Source organism: Theropithecus gelada, chromosome 9, assembly GCF_003255815.1.
Source record: "Theropithecus gelada isolate Dixy chromosome 9, Tgel_1.0, whole genome shotgun sequence".
NCBI lineage: Eukaryota > Metazoa > Chordata > Mammalia > Primates > Cercopithecidae > Theropithecus > Theropithecus gelada.
The window spans coordinates 86,073,471-86,090,515 of NC_037677.1; the positions used below are offsets into that span (position 1 = coordinate 86,073,471).

Here is a 17,045-nt window from a genome sequence, read left to right on the forward strand (position 1 = left end):
TCTATATTCTCTTTTTAATTTGATTATTGACTGTCTTCCCCCACTAGAATACAAGATCATGGTGAGCAGGGGCTTTATTTTGTTCGTAACAGTACTTGGTGCATTGAAAGTGCATGATAAAGTATTTGTTGAGTGAGTGAATGAATGCTTAGGAAGGAGGATAGCACCTATTCATCCTCATAAAATTTGGAAAGACTCAGGCACATCACTAACATAATATCAAACGGGCTATAGGAAAAGATCTATCTATTTCAATTCTGTCTTCACTTTGGCTGAGACTCAGCCTGGATACAGAAGGCAGTCCATAGACTCTTCTTTCACAGATGGATGCCCAACCTGGCCAGGCTATTTAACAAATGCTACATACTTGCTCCCTACTCCAGTCTCCTCATTCGGCTTCAAAAGCCTGTCCAAAGGAGGAGAGGCTTCTTTATCTTGGTCGTAATGAGATGTGACTTTTCTCAGCTTAGAACCTTGAGAAATACACCTGCTCGTGGCCAGCACATATTGAGTAACTTTCTCCCAGGGTATACATTACCCCAGGGGGGAGATGGAGGCATTGACAGAGGTTGCATAAATCCTCTGGGTCACTCTGGTTCACTTCAGGCTCTCCAGTGCAAATGGACAGATAGCGTGTCCTTGAGGGACCTGAGGAGCTCAGAGCAGTAAGAGTGGATCAGTATTTCTTTATGAATCAGAATTGAGTCCAAGTCCCAGCTCTTACCTAAGTGGCATTGCTAGAAGCTTTTGATCTCTCTGGCAGCTTTAGTTTCTTATCTATGTAGCACAAGAATGCTACACTTTCTCACCTCCAGAGGTCACCTTCAGTTCTGAAGTCTTACTCCCACCTCTTTGCAGATGACAAAATGAGGCCCAGAGGAGGGACAGGTCTTGCCCAGTCACCTAGCTGATGAAATCTAGAAACAGGACTGGAATTCAGGTTCCATTATGGACTGAAACTTAGTTCTCAAGCCCATGGATCTCAAACGTCTCAGTTTTAAAACTCTTTGATCATGAGCCTCTTTGGTGAGAAACGGATTCCAGGGGTCATTTAAGTAAGTGGCAAGTCAAACTCTATGATGGGTAATAGGAGGGGACATAGAAGAAAAAAACAAAACCTGAAGATAATTAGTCTCACTTAGGATACTATTCTAGGACTCTGTTGTCTGCTCTTACAGAAACTTACTATAATCAATGAGGTAAATGGGGTTACTTTTGATGGCACAAGTAAAATTTGCATTTATAGCTTTATTGAATATCATGAATGTGCACTGATTCATTAATGACAGACTTTATAGCAAGACTGGATTACATTAGTTGGGCACAAAATGGCAGTAATTTGTACTAGAGGCTTTGAGAATATGTGTTTTATGACTTACCTCACTATATGTTCGACTTTGTAGTAAGACTAATCCTAAAATCTCCCAACCCTTCCTTCTTCTATATTCAATCACTTTTGTTTATCTAGCTTCCTTCCCTTCCTTTCCAAGATATATCTACATCTATTGTTTCACTTTATTCTCACTTTATAAAATAAAGACTACACAGTATGGAGATTATTATATTGCTGGTAGAAAATGAAGAAATTGGAATGCGCAGATGTTAAAGGAATGCTAAAAAAAAGAGAAACATTGGACTGTATGTTACCTATCCACATCTTCCATTTAGCTTCATTTGTTAAATCTAAATAAGCAACGTACAGTTGGTATGTACTACCAGTCAGGATACAGCATTATCTTATCCTTACTATATAAAATTATACTCCCTAAATGGTATTCATTAATGAAGGAATTCACTGATAAATAATATTACAGATTTCACTTCTGTTTGTGAGCAAAACTTCTGAATGGCATTCATATGCTGAAAAAAGGCACTTGAGAGCAAATGCGTAGATAGAAGTAATCATTTTTGATAGGAGTCATAGAAGCCTTCCCGTGGGTCTCTGTTTATATACGCATAAAATTGGCATCATGATTATATAGTAAAAGTCTGTGGATAATTCTAACTGAAATACTTCAGAAGGGATTTTAGCATCTTGCCTTTAGCATATTACCCAGCAATAATTGTAATAGAAATGATGATGATGATAACTATATTGAGCACTTACTAAGTGCCAGGTACATATTATCTCATTTAATCCTACATGTAACAACCCTGTGAGGTAGGAGCTGTTTTTATTCTTGTATAGGTGAGAAAACTGAGGCACAGAGAGGTGACATAAGCTTGTCCAGAGTCCCAAGGCTAGTAGTCTGGTTCTTAGGTGTGAGTGGCCATGATTATGGACATGTGAAAGGTTTTGCTGTTTTAACAAAGACAAACCCGACCTACCATTCTGAAGTCCTCTTCAAACTTGAAAGCTCCACCTCCTGTAGCACACAGGGTGGTGTGAAGGCTAGAGAAGTTTTTCTCGCTGCCCATCTGAATGAACCTGTGCATAGCACAGCTGGGAAAGCGGATGAAGTGCAGGTTCCCTTTGCGTCCACACATGGTCAGGTTTTTCAGTTCCAGGTGGACGTCTCGGATCCCAGTTTTCCCATAAGCAGTATTAGAAGTCAAATACTTCCGGATGCTCTTCAGGTTCTCTACTTCCTCTTGCTCCTCTTCTGCTGTAATATCCTTCGGTTCGAAGTAGACCAATTTAACCAGCGTTCCACCGATGTCCATGCCAAACCATGGGAATGCTAAAGGACAGAAAGAAAGAGCGCTGCTGAAAGCTATGCGTGCAAAGAAGTGTTCAGTTTTTCAATATTAAATAAGCAAATGCAGTGGTGTCATATCTACATGTGCATTTAACATTCAATTTATTTGAATTCAACATGTGCCTGGAAGGAGTCACAGATAGAGAAAATTTTACAATTGAAAGAGTGCCCATGGCTCTGCTCACACGCCACTGCACTCCACTCAGAATTGAGTGAGATGAGAAATAGGATTCTGCAGTTCCCTAAGGCAGTCTCAATTCCTGTGTGCTTCCTAGGGCTCAAGTATCTCACCAAGCTGAGTGTTATTCTAATATTTAAATATAGATATATGTATTTTTTGCATACATCCTGGATCCCAATTCCTAACTATTTTTGTCAGAATCTTCACCAAAGAAACTGATCTGCTTCAATCCTAGAGGAAAAATTGACCATGCTGGGTGTACCAAGAGATAGTATGTTGGTCTCTAACCTAGGGCGCATTTCAATGATTCCATTTTTTTGCTTTATGAACTGACTTTAGAAGATGTGATTCCACTGTTTTAATCTATACAATATATAGAATGGGGAAAGAGAGAGGAAGTAGATTACGAGAGATGATGCGCAGATGCGAAATTCTAAAAAGAACAACTCGCATTATATCTGATTTCTTTCTGCATTAAACAGAGACATACTGTCTATTCCAACTAGCCTGCTCAGAAGTTTTCAACATGGCTGCCTTTTAGAATCAGCTGAGAAGCTTTTAATATTCAATTTCTGGCCTCTTCTCGCACATATTCTGTTTAATTCAGGCATGGTATCCAGACATGAATATCTTTTAAAAGCTCTCTAGTGATTCCAATCTGCAGACTTGGAAACTAGTAAACCAGAGGAACCATGGCCAGGTCTGAAATACAAAGGCATGCCTCTAGGTGAAAGTATACTTAATGTGCTTGTGATGCTTATCTATGATAATATGAATCTCCATCATGATGATTTTTATTGTTATAAAAGCTCTTTATTGTTAAGAGCTGACATGAGCAGAGGTGAGCTACCTAAACAGTCTGACTTTATTTAGAGACAGCCTGGAAAGTTAATGCCATACTGTCAAATGCTCTGCAACGAACACAGAGCAAACCCAAATGGGAACCCAAAGGCTGGAGTCTTCCTTTTTATTTCCCTCACAGAATCCATTGGCAAAACCTGAAACTGTAATATTAAAGCTGAGTTTAAAGACTCAGGGTGCAAAAATAGCTTCCTTCCAAGTTTCTTTTATTTCAGCCCTAGAGAACATCCATATAAACCCTTGTCAAATTCTCCACACTGCCAGAAACATCAGTGGGCCCTACAGAAGGTCTTTTTTCTAGGCACCCCTACTAATACTTAGTTTTCAATTCAGGAGGGCTGAGGGAGGACTGCCAGGCAGGAAACCATTTCTGTAAACAAAATCTTCTTTCCTCTGCCTCACTATTGTTATTTCGGTTATGATCCAAGATAGCTGCTTCTCACCTGTTGAGCAGAAACTCTAGCATTATAGAAAAGTAAAATTCCAGGCCCTCAAAAGATTAAGAGCAACAAATTTCACTGACAAGACCAAGTTAACAAATGTCTTGTTTTCTTTGCAGACGTTTGCAAAGCAAATTCCACAACCAGTGTAGGCTGGGAAACTCGCTTGTCCTAGCAGGAGATGAAAAAACTGGAAACTGGTCATCCCCATTTGTTGATTCAGCTCACAGATGAAGTCTGTTGGTTTATTCGCTAAAACTCACTGTCAGCATGGGCCACAGTGCAGGAGCAGCATGTTGTAATGGGTAAAGCCCCAGATTGGGATTCGGAACATCTGCTTCCCTGAAGCAGCAGACAGTAAGTAGCTCACTGTAACTCCTTCCACCTCTTTGGATTTTAATTTCCTTATCTGTAAAAGGAATGGATTGCATTAAAATGATCTCGAATTTCTTCCCTGCTGTCAACTTTCTATGAATTCTTTAAGAAATACAAAAGAAATATTGCAAGTAACCCAAATCATAGAGTCTGACCACAGTTTTTTTGGGTGGAGTTTTAAACTCCCCGGAAATATACTATGGCATGTTAACAAATGCCTGGGCTATGCCACCAGTGCTGCAGTTGCAATCCATTCTCATCAGAGCGGGGAAGCTGCCTACAATGGATAGGATGGGGGAAGGGTATTTTGGAACATTGCTGGGAAATATTTTGGAAATATTTTGACAACATCTATTACAATTGAAAGTACACATGCATTTTTAACTCAGCAAAGCCCTTTCCTGGGCCATTAAAAAAACACAAGTATTCCAGGATAGGCATAAGAATGTTCACTGCAGCATCTTTTATCATGCTCAAATCAAAAAACAAAAACAAAACCAAGGCAAATTGGAAATAAGATGAGTGTCCTTTAACAGGGAAACTGTTCAATAAAATATATGACTTCCAAACTGTAGAATATTAGGCAGCTATTAAAAAGAGAGTGAGGCCAGGTGCAGTGGCTCACACCTGTAATCCTAGCACTTTGGGAGGCTGAGGCAGGCAGATTGCTTGAGTTCAGGAGTTTGAGACCAGCCTGGGCAACATGACGAAACCCCATCTCTACCAAAATACAAAAATTAGCCAGGTGTGGTGGTGCACGCCTGTAGTTCTGGCTACTTGGGAGGCTGAGGTGGGAGGATCACATGATCCAGGGAGGCAGAGGTTGCAGCCAGCCAAGATTGCACCACTGCACTCCAGCGTGGGTGACAGAGTGAGACCCCCCCAATCCTCAAAAAAAGAATGAAATCTATTCCAGTAGGCTAGAAATATTTCCCGAATCTTCTGTTAATAAGAAAAGCAAGAGATGCCTATAAGTGTAAATAACTTTTTAAGCCTATTTGGTTTAGGGAGAAGAAGGGAGGAAGGAAGTAAGAAGGAAGGAAGGGAGAAGAGAAGAAAGGTAGGAAGCATAATCTCTAATATGTTCATGATTATATGAGCCTGCGGAAAAGCATAGAAGGCCCCCAGTTGTTAATATGTATAGGAGTGGCAGAATGAGTAGGTTGTATAGCTGGTGGCTAGAGATCCAGGAAAAGGGATTCTACACTTAGAGCTTTCAGTACATGCAGATAAGAAAAAAAAAAGAAAGAATTATGCAGTAATGGAAAATAGGAGATATTTCAGCATAACAAGAACCGAACAAGCTGTGTAAACCCCAGAAAACAAACTAGCTCTGTACCAGAAATGCAGAACTGGCCCAGGTACAGCTGCTGTCAGACGTCTGGAAGGAAGAGCCCGCCCATAACCTTTTACGTGGTTGGATGTTGGTAAATACAGGTAACTGAAAAGAGGTCTCACTTTTAAAACACTGTAGGTGACGCCTGAACATTTCATGTTGTTCAGAACCCTGGTTCCTTCTTCCTGCTTCATCTCCAGCTCATTCTGAAACTATTTCAAAGTTTTTCTTAGCAACTCAACAAAACAATTGGAAAAAGTATAGAGTTTTGAAATGTCAGCTAAATGTTATATCATTAGTTTGGATTAAGGTAAGAGAGATAAGAATTATCTTATCTCTGGGGTTTCATCATGTTGCCCAAGCTGGTCTTGAACTCCTGGACTCAAGTGATCTGCCCACCTCAGCTTCTTAAAGGAACTGTAGTATTGGTTTAAGTGGCAAAAGAAATTGGCTTTTCTTTACCTATGTTTATTTCTTACCTTCATGAAAAATCTAATGCTCTTCTAGTCACATTTATTGCTTTTTCAGGACACTGTCTTACATTAAATGTACAATTTTATTCATCTTCCTGATACCAAGATCTGCCTAAACCTAAGCTTCCCATGCACAAGCTGTGGATGGAGACAGGAAAGAAGGAGAAGGAAGAACATCCTAGTGCAGCTATGATCCATGACTCACGTTTTCTTTAATCCAGGATACTCAGATGCTTTGATCAATTCAGCTGAACAACTAATAAGAGCTTATTCTGTGTTTGCCAAGAGGAGTGATGTTGGTTTTAGATACAGGAAGTCTGTATTCACCTTTTACTCCTCCTTGAACCAGATGTCATTTAAAAATATTTCTAGAGTCTTCATCAACAACGTACAGCAGGAAACCAGGCTCAAACTTCACAGGAAGACTTTTGCAAACAAATAAACTGACCCACTCATTCAAAATGGTTTTCACTGTGGTGAGGTACGTATAAGCCAGAAACTGATGTTCATAAAACCAAGTGCTACAGATAAAATGGCTGTACATCCATCTTTGATCAACATATTTTAAATAAAAAGAACTAATTCCTAGAGAAAATTCTGTACATGTGCATGAGGAGACATACACAAAAATGTTCACTGCAGCAATTTGTAATAATAAAAAATGGTAACAGTCTAGATGTTCATCAATATGTAAATAAAATATGACATATTTATATGATGGAATACTACATCATTATGAAAATCAATTATATTTATATACCTCAAAAGGCATTTTAGAGCTGTTTGCCTGTAGTCCCAGCTTCTCAAGCAGCTGAGGGAGGAGAATCTCTTGAACCCAGGAGTTCAAGGTTGTAACATACTGACTATACCTGTGAATAGTCACTGCACTCTGGCCTAGGCAGCATAGCGAAAATCCATCTCTTAAAAAAAGAAAGAAAAAAAAAGGACAGGCGCAGTGGTTCATGCTTGTAATCCCAGCACTTTGGGAGGCCGAGGCGGGTGGATCTTGAAGCCGGGAGTTCGAGACCATCCTGGCCAACATAGTGAAATCCTATTTCTACTAAAATACAAAAATTGGCTAGGCATGCTGGTGGGTGCCTGTAGTTCCAGCTACTTGGGAGGCTGAGGCAGAAGAATTGCTTGAACCCGGGAGGCGAAAGTTGCCGTGAGCCGAGGTCACTCTACTGCACTCCAACCTGGGTGACACAGCGAGACTCCATCTCAAAAAGGAAGTATCTTACTGGATAGGAACTCAAAAACAATGTTGAAGGAAAACTTTAGTGGTGGACAAAGGTGATAGATACATTGTTACTTCCAGGCCAGAGCATTTAATTACAGGCATGAGACCCTCCGGAGCTTTCCCTCTGCTATGGCGATGGGAAGCATTCCAGGTAGTGGCTGATCTGTCAGCCTAGGTCCTGAAGTGAGGCCACAGCTAACCCACAATGAACATAGAGCATAGGCACAAAAGAAACCTTTGTTCTTTTAAACCATTGAGATCTGGATGTTGTTTGTTACTGCAAAAGATGTTGTTTGTCACTGCAAAAGAACCTGGCCTGTTCCAACTGATAAAGTGAAGTGCTGCTTTAACCACAATAAAATGTGGTAGTGGCTTAGCAATAGGGAGTGAAGAAATTGATTCTGGAGACTGGCACAACATTTAGTAAAACGATCATGTATGATAACTTGGAAGGCAGATAATACACCTAAAGAATGAGCAGATCTAGTGAAAGACGTTGAAAGTCTAATGTTAGTAGCATGTATTGATTACTATTGACTGCATTTTAAAAGGTATAATGAAAAAAGAGAGAGATGAGCTCGTAATTGACTGGTTTATAGATGAAAGAAAAGGGAATAGAGTCCATTAAGTTGCACTTGTATGGCTGGAAAAAGCAGCCGCTTCTCTCTCCCAACAGATAGAATGGCTACCACACCCACTGTTAACACTCTGAAAGGGTTAAGATGTCTCCAATAAAGATATAGTTGACATTGTGGCTTCTTGGTTAATTCTTTCAATTAGAATAGCTTAAGGGAAAACATGCTAAACTTGTAGCTCTCTCAACAAAGCCATCATCAATAAATAAAGACATGGAAGCAAAAACACAAAGGAATAAGCAAATACAAATATGCTTAGAAGGAATTGAGGGCTTAACTCTTGGCATATGGAAATAAATTGGAATAAAATAGATGAGAAACCAATTTTCTTTTGAAAAACAATTGTACTGCCAAAGAAACTGCAATCTCACACCTAAAACAGCTGGGAAAACTGTTCAAGACCTAAAAAACCTCTGGAGCCCTCAACTCTCTAAAGTCAGGAAGCAGCCGAGAAGGCTGCTCAGTCTCTAACACAGGCATATTCTTCAGTGTTCACTTTAGATGCAATCAAAGAGTCTACCGGGAATAAAAGATACCTCTCAAGGGGTGGAGCCAAGGGCTGAAGACAACAATGGACTGGGAAGGCTCTTCCAGGGAGAAGAATCAGGACCCTAAAGGACCCTTCACCTACAAGGCAGGGGGCCCAGAGGGATTTCAGAATTGCTTCAGCATTTTAGAATGACTGAGCACCAGTGACTGCTGGGTATCTCCCATTTACCCCCTTTCTGAATGGGAGTATAGATTAATTTTCCAATCTTTGTTTCACCATTATATACTAATAAACAATGTGAGGGGGGGTGGTGAAGAGCAGATAACTTGCCACTTTTAATTCAGAAGTCTCTAGATCAAGAGGAATCACATCCAGAGTTGATGTACAAATGACTTTATATCATTCCCTGAGTAAGAGCCTAAATTAGGCATCATCCAGATACTGTGCTGGGTGAGACTTTGGGTCAGTCTCCTTTGGGGAACGAATGAATGTATTTTGCCTGTAAGAGGGAGAGTGAGACAAATATCTGGTAACCAGAAGAGCAACCTGTGTCACTAGTACAGCTGGCCAAATATTTCTGGTCTCTTCCTTCCAGGTCCATGGGGTCAGAATGCAACTCTTGGCCATTTTATACTTGAGCTGGGCAATGTTCCTAACCTAGCTGGTAAGTTGTGAATGGAAATGGTGTACATCACTTTCAGGCAAGAATACTTCTGGCTAGTGTGAGACCCTTCCAGATTCTTTCTGTTACCTTAACCAGCAAAATTTAAGACAATTGTTCTATCATCTGGGTCTCAAAATAAAGATGAGTCAGCCACCTCTCAATGAACTTGTGCTGCAAGAAATAAACTTTTGTTGTTTTAAGCCACAGAGATTTGAGGGTTATTTGTTACTGCAGAATAACCTTGCCTATACTGACTAATATACCCCTAAATCAAAATCTTTTGCTGTTTTTAAAGCTGGAAAAATTCCCTCTCTGGCAGAACTAGATAATAAGAACTGTCATGATCACAGACAAACATGTGGTAGCTGAGTGACAGAAAGGTATATAGGTCCTGTTATATTTATTTCTGTCTAAAAATTTCTTAAAATACAAACCAAGATTGTCAATCTGGTAGTAGTTAAAACTGAAATAAATCTGCATTTCAAATATTGTGGCAAAAACATTTTAAAACTTTATTGGTAGTTGATGTTTTAAACAAAGCCTATTTCTTGAAGGCTTTTTCAGAATTCTAGAATAGTCTCTGGGGGTCATTTATGCTTCCTGCAGTAGCTATCAAGGGTATACAGTGAACTCCAAATAGCCTAAATGAGCAAAGACATGAGGTGAAAAAAAACCCGAAAAGATTTCCTATCAATCGAGAAAAAATTTTTAAAAAGCTAAGGGAGCGTGGCATGAGAAAATCAACCTCCTCTTGGTTTCACAGTATAAACTAAATGTAAAATCTCAGTCTCTCTATAACCAGCTGCAGAGCTTTAAGAAGTGTTCCTGGTGAGGGACAAGTGTTCCTGGTGAGATTCCCTAATGCCAATGTCTTCCTGAATGTAAATCAGGCACCCAAGGGCTCAAGATGAGCTTCTGTGGGCATGGATCTGACTCAGCAGCCAGTTGCTGCCATGGAGAGTAACAATTCTCTCAAGGTTCTACCAAGTTGGAGTTATGTGTGATTACTGTGAATAGGGGGCAGCAGGACTGAAATTTCTTTTTCCAATATTTGTAAAGATTTGTTAAGCAAACCAACAGAGGGGAAAGATGTTTAAGGATCATGTGATCAACAGAAAAAAAGCTTTAAAGCACTTCTGTTGCAGGAAGTCAGGGACCCCAAACGGAGGGACCGGCTGAAGCCATGGCAGAAGAACATAAATTGTAAAGATTTCATGGACATTTATTAGTTCCCCAAATTAATACTTTTATAATTTCTTATGCCTGTCTTTACTGCAATCTCTGAATGTAAATTGTGAAGATTTCATGGACATTTATCACTTCCCCAATCAATACTCTTATAATTTCCTATGTGTCTTTACTTTAATCTCTTAATCCTGTCATCTTCGTAAGCTGAGGATGTATGTCACCTCAGGACCCTGTGATAATGGCATTAACTGCACAAATTGTTTGTATAACATGTGTGTTTGAACAATATGACATCTGGGCATCCTAAAAAGGAACAGGATAACAGCGATTTTCAGGGACAAGGGAAATAACCATAAGGTGTGACTGCCTGAGGGGCTAGGCAGAACAGAGTCATATTTCTCTTCCTGCAGAAAGCGAATAGGAGAAATATTGCTGAATTCTTTTCCCAGCAAGGAATAACCCTGGGAAAGGAATGCATTCCCAGGGGGTGGCCTCTAAAATGGCTACTCTGGGAGTGTCTGCCTTATGTGGTTGAAGATAAGAGATGAAATACGCCCTGGTCTCCTGCAGCGTCCTCAGGCTTGCTAGGATTAGGAAATTCCAGCCTGGCGAATTCTAGTCAGACCGGTTATCTGCTCTAGAATCCTGTTTCCTGTTAAGATGTTTATCAATGACAATGCATGCCCAGCAGGACATGGAACCTCATCAGTAATTCTAATTTTGCCCTGGCCTTGTGATCTTGCTCTGCCTTTCTGCCCTTTTGATCTTTTATTGCCCTTTCAAGCATGTGATCTTTGTGACTTGCTCCCTGTTTGTACCCCCTCCCTTTTTGAAATCCCTAATAAAAACTTGCTGGTTTTGCTGCTCAGGGGGCATCACAGAACCTGCCAATACGTGATGTCACCGCCAGAGGCCCAGCTGTAAAATTTCTTTCTTTGTACTCTTTCTCTTTATTTCTCAGACCAGCCAACACTTAGGGAAAATAGAAAAGAACCTATGTTGAAATATTGGAGTTGGTTCCCCCAATACACTCCAAAGATATTTTACACCAAATGAATATTAATTATGTTCAAGTTGCCTAAGGATGTCCACAAGTTTAAAAAAATTCCTTGTTAAGGCCGGGTGTGGAGGCTCACGCCTGTAATCCCAGCACTTTGGGAGGCTGAGATGGGCAGATTATCTGAGGTTGGGAGTTTGAGACCAACCTGACCAACGTTGAGAAACCCTGTCTCTACTAAAAATACAAAATTAGCCTGGTGTGGTGGCACATGCCTGTAATCCTAGCTACTCAGGAGGCTGAGGCAGGAGAATTGCTTGAACCCAGGAGGCAGAGGCTGCAGTGAGCCGAGATCATGCTACTGCACTCCAGCCTGGGCAAGAGGAGTACAAACTCTGTCTCAAAATAAATAAATAAATAAATAAATAAATAAAAATCCTTGTTAAATCTAATTGTGTAATAAATTATGTCTTTAAAAATTTCCTATCTCTGAGGACTAACCTTCCTTTCACTACGTACAAATTTGGTTGACAGTATAACAAAATTATTTGATAATATATTCACAGAAACATTTAATGTTAAGCGGTGGAAGGAACCTTAGGTTGAGCCCAACATCCTGTTTACAAATAAGAAAACCGAGACTTAGAAAGATCAAGGAATTGTCCAAGGTTAGTCACAATAGGTATCTAAGCCCATTTTCAGTTTCATGAACCAATAAATCCCCATTTTGGTAGGTTGGTCTGAGGTGAGGTGTCTATTGCTTACAACCAAGAATATTCCAACAGTCAGAATTTGTGTGGGCAAGTTTCTTACTTGAGCCATTTACTAGTCTTTATTTTTACTTTTGGGGGGATGGAGTCTTACTCTGCTGCCCAAGCTGGAATGCAATGGCAAGATCTTGGCTCACTGCAACCTCAACCTCCTGTGTTCAAGCAATTCTCCTGTCTCAGCCTCCTGAGTAGCTGGGATTAGAGGGGTGTGTCACCACGCCTTGCTAATTTTTGTAGTTTTAGGAGAGATGGGATTCTGCCATGTTGGCCAGACTGGTCTTGAACTCCTGACCTCAAGTGATCCACCTGCCTTGGCCTCCCAAAGTGCTGGGATTACAGGCATGAGCCACTGCATCTGGCCCATTTACTAGTCTTTAAATGGAGGTCGATTAATCTATCACTAAAGTTCTGTCTAGTTCTCACATTCTATCATCCTAAATATACATATGCAAAGACCTCCAAAACCATACTTTTAATAGCATGAAACACAGTTGAAAACCTAATAACTATTTAAGGACCTTGAAGAAACTGTGAATATAAAATTTAATAAAAGTGTTTCCCTAATACTGTAAAGAAACCCATAATTATCGCACACAGAGCAATCTGTTGAACATTAAATACTCTATGAAAAGAAATTTGAGTCATGGGTTCTTTCAAATTAATGCGTACCAGATTTCCTTAGTTTGAATTTTAGTTACAAGGTAATTACCCAGTGTTGGCAAGGGTACAAGCTCATATACTACCACTGGGAATGTAAACTGGTGTAATCTTTCTATGGGTTTATTTGGAAATATGTATTAAAAAGCTCCAGATTCCTATACCCTTTGGTATGTTGGTTCTATTTTACCCTAAAAGAAATTACGTGTGCATCCAAAAATTTAGCTTTAAAAAATACTGAAAATATTGAAGTTGTATTTATAATAAGAAAACTAATTTATTGTCCAACAACAGAGGGCTGATTAAACAAATAATTATTCATTAAAACAAAGGATAGCACACCACCATTAAAATCACTTTGTAGGACATCATTTAATGATGTGAGACAAATGTTCATTATCTATCATTAGGTGAAAAGGGCAGGGACTAAATGGTACATTTCATGCAGTTATAATTTTGTCTAAAAATTAAATGGCGATTTGGACACACACAAAAAAAGACTAGAAACTTTAGACCAAAATATTAATAGCTGGATCATGGATTGGAGTGATTTTTTTTCTTCCTCTGGCTTTTCTGCCACTTTTCTTTCTTTTTTTTTTTTTTTGAGACAGAGTCTCGCTCTGTCGCCCAGGCTGGAGTGCAGTGGTGCAATCTCGGCTCACTGCAAGCTCCGCCTCCTGGGTTCACACCACTCTCCTGCCTCAGCCTCCTGAGTAGCTGGGACTACAGGTGCCCGCCACCATGCCTGGCTAATTTTTTTATTTTTTTAATTTTTAGTAGAGACGAGGTTTCACTGTGTTAACCAAGATGGTCTCGATCTCCTGACCTCATGATCCGCCCACCTCAGCCTCCCGATAACTTTGCTTCAGTGAACAGATAGCAGATCTGTGGTCCTGCCCATAGAAAATAGTATGTCTTCATTCCCTAACTCAACAATAGTTCCTTCTCTTCTCATGCAACAGCCTGCCCATATCAAACCAATGATCAAAATCCACTGAACGCAAGCCATCGAGGATGGCAGCGGTAAGCCCAACTCCCAAGAGCAAAGTTGTTCAGCCTGTTAGACGCTCGATACCACGAGGGTTCCCTCAGGGTGGCAAGAGGCTGATTCACCCACTGCACACTGCCAGGGCAAAAACTGTATGTCAAACTTAGCAAAAACTGTATGTTAAACTTACACTGAAGAGGACACACACATGTTTGTGGGATGGAATCGCTGTGGGAAAGTGTACAGTCACAACCTCGTGTGACAATAATCTTTATTCAACTGGCACAGCCCCAGATTCCTATCAGCTTTCTCCTCTCACCCAGACCCGGGCTGATCATATTCTAGTATTTGAGAAGGAAAAGGAGAACAGCAAGAATTCCTTCCAGAACTTCCGAGGCATGTAGAAGTATTATCATTGGAGTCACACAGAGACTCAGGTCTGATTTTCATCACCGCTGCTGCTCAGGGTTAACCCATCTGTTAGGCTCAAGAGGCATAGTGGCTAGGACCTGCCATACTTTTAGGCACCCATGAAATAGTTTAATTTATTTTAAAATCAGAAGAAAATATATGAACTTTTAGGTTAAGGAAAATATAATTTACTATATAATATTAATACATTCATCTTTACGCCAACAATAATAAAATATAATTTTTATTTATTTTGTATGGAGGAAGGGGACCCATGAAGGCAAAAGTACCTAGGCCCATAAAAGGCATCCTCTACATTTTGCTCCACACCCATCTTCAGGTTAAAACTGGCATGATACCATACCACCATCCACTTTGCACTTGCAATTTGAACCTGGCCTCTGTGACTTGTTTACAATCACATTTCCATAAAGCAACTCAAAGTTTTAGTTATATATATATATTTTAAATAACTGGCCAAATTTAAGTTTCTCAAATTTGCCTAATCATAAAAAATCACCTAAGGCACTTGTTAAAAATACAGACTCCCAGGACATCACCTAGAGATTCTGATTCAGTGGGATAGGAGTCACGTCCCAGAAAATGCTTTCAACAAGGGGTCCCTGTAATTCTCGTCAAGTTCAGAACTACTATTCTAGTTGAAACAAAATGAATACTGTAAGTAGCTGGACTACATTTGTTTGTTTGTTTTTCTGAGATGGGGCCTCACTCTGTTGCCCAGGCTGCAGTGTAGTGGTGTTATCACAGCTCACTGTAGCCTCAACTTCCCAGGCTCAAGGGTTCCTCCCACCTCAGCATCCTGAGTAGCTAGGACTACAGGTGTGCACTACCATTTGCGGCTAATTTTTACATTTTTTTGGTAGAGACGGGGTTTAGCCATGTTGCCCAGGCAGGCCTTGAACTCCTGGGCTCAAATGCTTCTCCTCCTCAGCCTCCCAAAGTGCTGGAATTACAGGCGTGAGCCACCATGCCCAGCTTGGACTACGTTTTAAAAGTGAGAAACTGTAGTTTGAAGAAGTAGCTCTTGCTTGAAACTGAGGGCAGAACTCTGAGGCAGACAGCTGAGGGCAAAGCACAGCCACCAACTGGCAGGTGTTCCCATTCCCAGACACACGTAATTGCTTGTTAATGAAATTACTTATTGGCAATTTATAGCATGAGTGCCATAGGTGATTTTCAAATTTTAAATACAGTTTTTGAAGTACTAGGTATTATCCAGCCATGACTAAACCCCATGGCTGTAGTTTAGAAACATTCCACATATAATTAAATTCCCTAGATGGGCTTCTCTCTCCCCCTGACTACCATCTTAAAAGTAAGCATGCACTCCTCCATCAAGAGGTTAGCTCTGACAACAGTACTCACGTATTTAGGTCACGCAGACAGACATTCTTTGATTTGCAACCCACGTGGCTGACCTTGACACAGACAACCATGTGAAATTAGAACAACAAACAGAAACACCAACATGAAAGCTATGTTGCTTTTATTTTATTTTTTAGGTTGAGAAGAAAAAAAAAAAGCTCTTGCAGGGGCAAAGGAAGCCATGTCATTCTGATAGCACCATGAAGTGTATTCTTAGCTTGGATCTGGGCCAGGAGGAAGCAGGAATAAGATGAAGCTAGAGATGAGGAGACCCCAAAAAATGTCAAATCCATGAGGTTAATAAAAAATTTGTTTTCCTTCAGTCTCTTCCTTAAGTCCCTGAGTAGCTCAGTGAGAGTGGTTTCTTTCCCAAGGTCCTGAAACCTCTCCATGCCATCCTTACAGGAAAATCAGAGAAAGATGACTGTCACTCTAGGGACCAGTGAGCTCATCTTTTCCCCTTCATGCCTACAGTCAAGCTGTGTATTTCTGCTTCAAGTGTTAAGGAGAGGAAATGGTAGGCAGATGAAATTTGTTTCCCATTCCAAAGTTACATTCTCACGCTGTCCAGAGGAGGTGGGAGGAAAATACACTTATACAGACAGCTACAGTCATCACCCCTATTTCTCACCAAGAAGCTGCCAGTTCTGCCCAATCTAGAGGCAATAGAAGATAAGTATCAACTTTCTGTGTGGTCCTCAGCTTTAATTATGCCACTTTCTTCATCAGAAGTAGTCCCTGGACAAAAAAGAAGACTCCACAGTTTTGACCATGCAGGTGTGCCAAGGGACATGACCACCATGCGTCTATGTGGCTGTCTCCAATGTGATCATTTCAGCAACCAGAGCTGAGCACAGCATCCACCCAGGAATGGCTCCTTCAACTTCCTAATGCCCAGCACTAAGGCTCAAGATGGTAATCTCATTACCTGCTTAAACAAATCCCCATTTGAACCACCAAGAGGTTTAGCTTTCTGTCTTGACAAGCCACCAGAGTGTGACTGCATACTCTAGGGATACTATTGACAATTTAATACCAGAGTGTGGTTAATTAAAGAGGCTTCAGGGAGAACAGCATTGCTGTGTGGCACAACCAGGTGGAACAACAGGTCTACCAGAAATGGGCCTTGTTCATTTATTTCTTAACTGTGAAAGTCTGGCAAATCTTTGAAGTTGAGCTCGGGGGACTGAGGAAAGGTATGCCAACTGCTCACATGGCAACGCAAGCTGACAAAAACACCTGCTTTAAATAATC

The 17,045-nt window shown here is 40.5% G+C and overlaps 1 protein-coding gene across 4 annotated transcripts in view; it reads right to left on the reverse strand.

The window, feature by feature from the left end:
- Window positions 1-17,045, reverse strand: part of PANK1 (pantothenate kinase 1) — a 62,542-nt gene that overhangs the window by 25,303 nt on the left and 20,194 nt on the right. For all 4 annotated transcript variants that reach the window (XM_025397764.1, XM_025397761.1, XM_025397763.1 and 1 more), the window contains one exon: window positions 2,329-2,681. In XM_025397764.1, coding sequence (XP_025253549.1) covers window positions 2,329-2,681 — 353 coding nt within the window. The remainder of the gene's footprint in view (window positions 1-2,328; window positions 2,682-17,045) is intronic.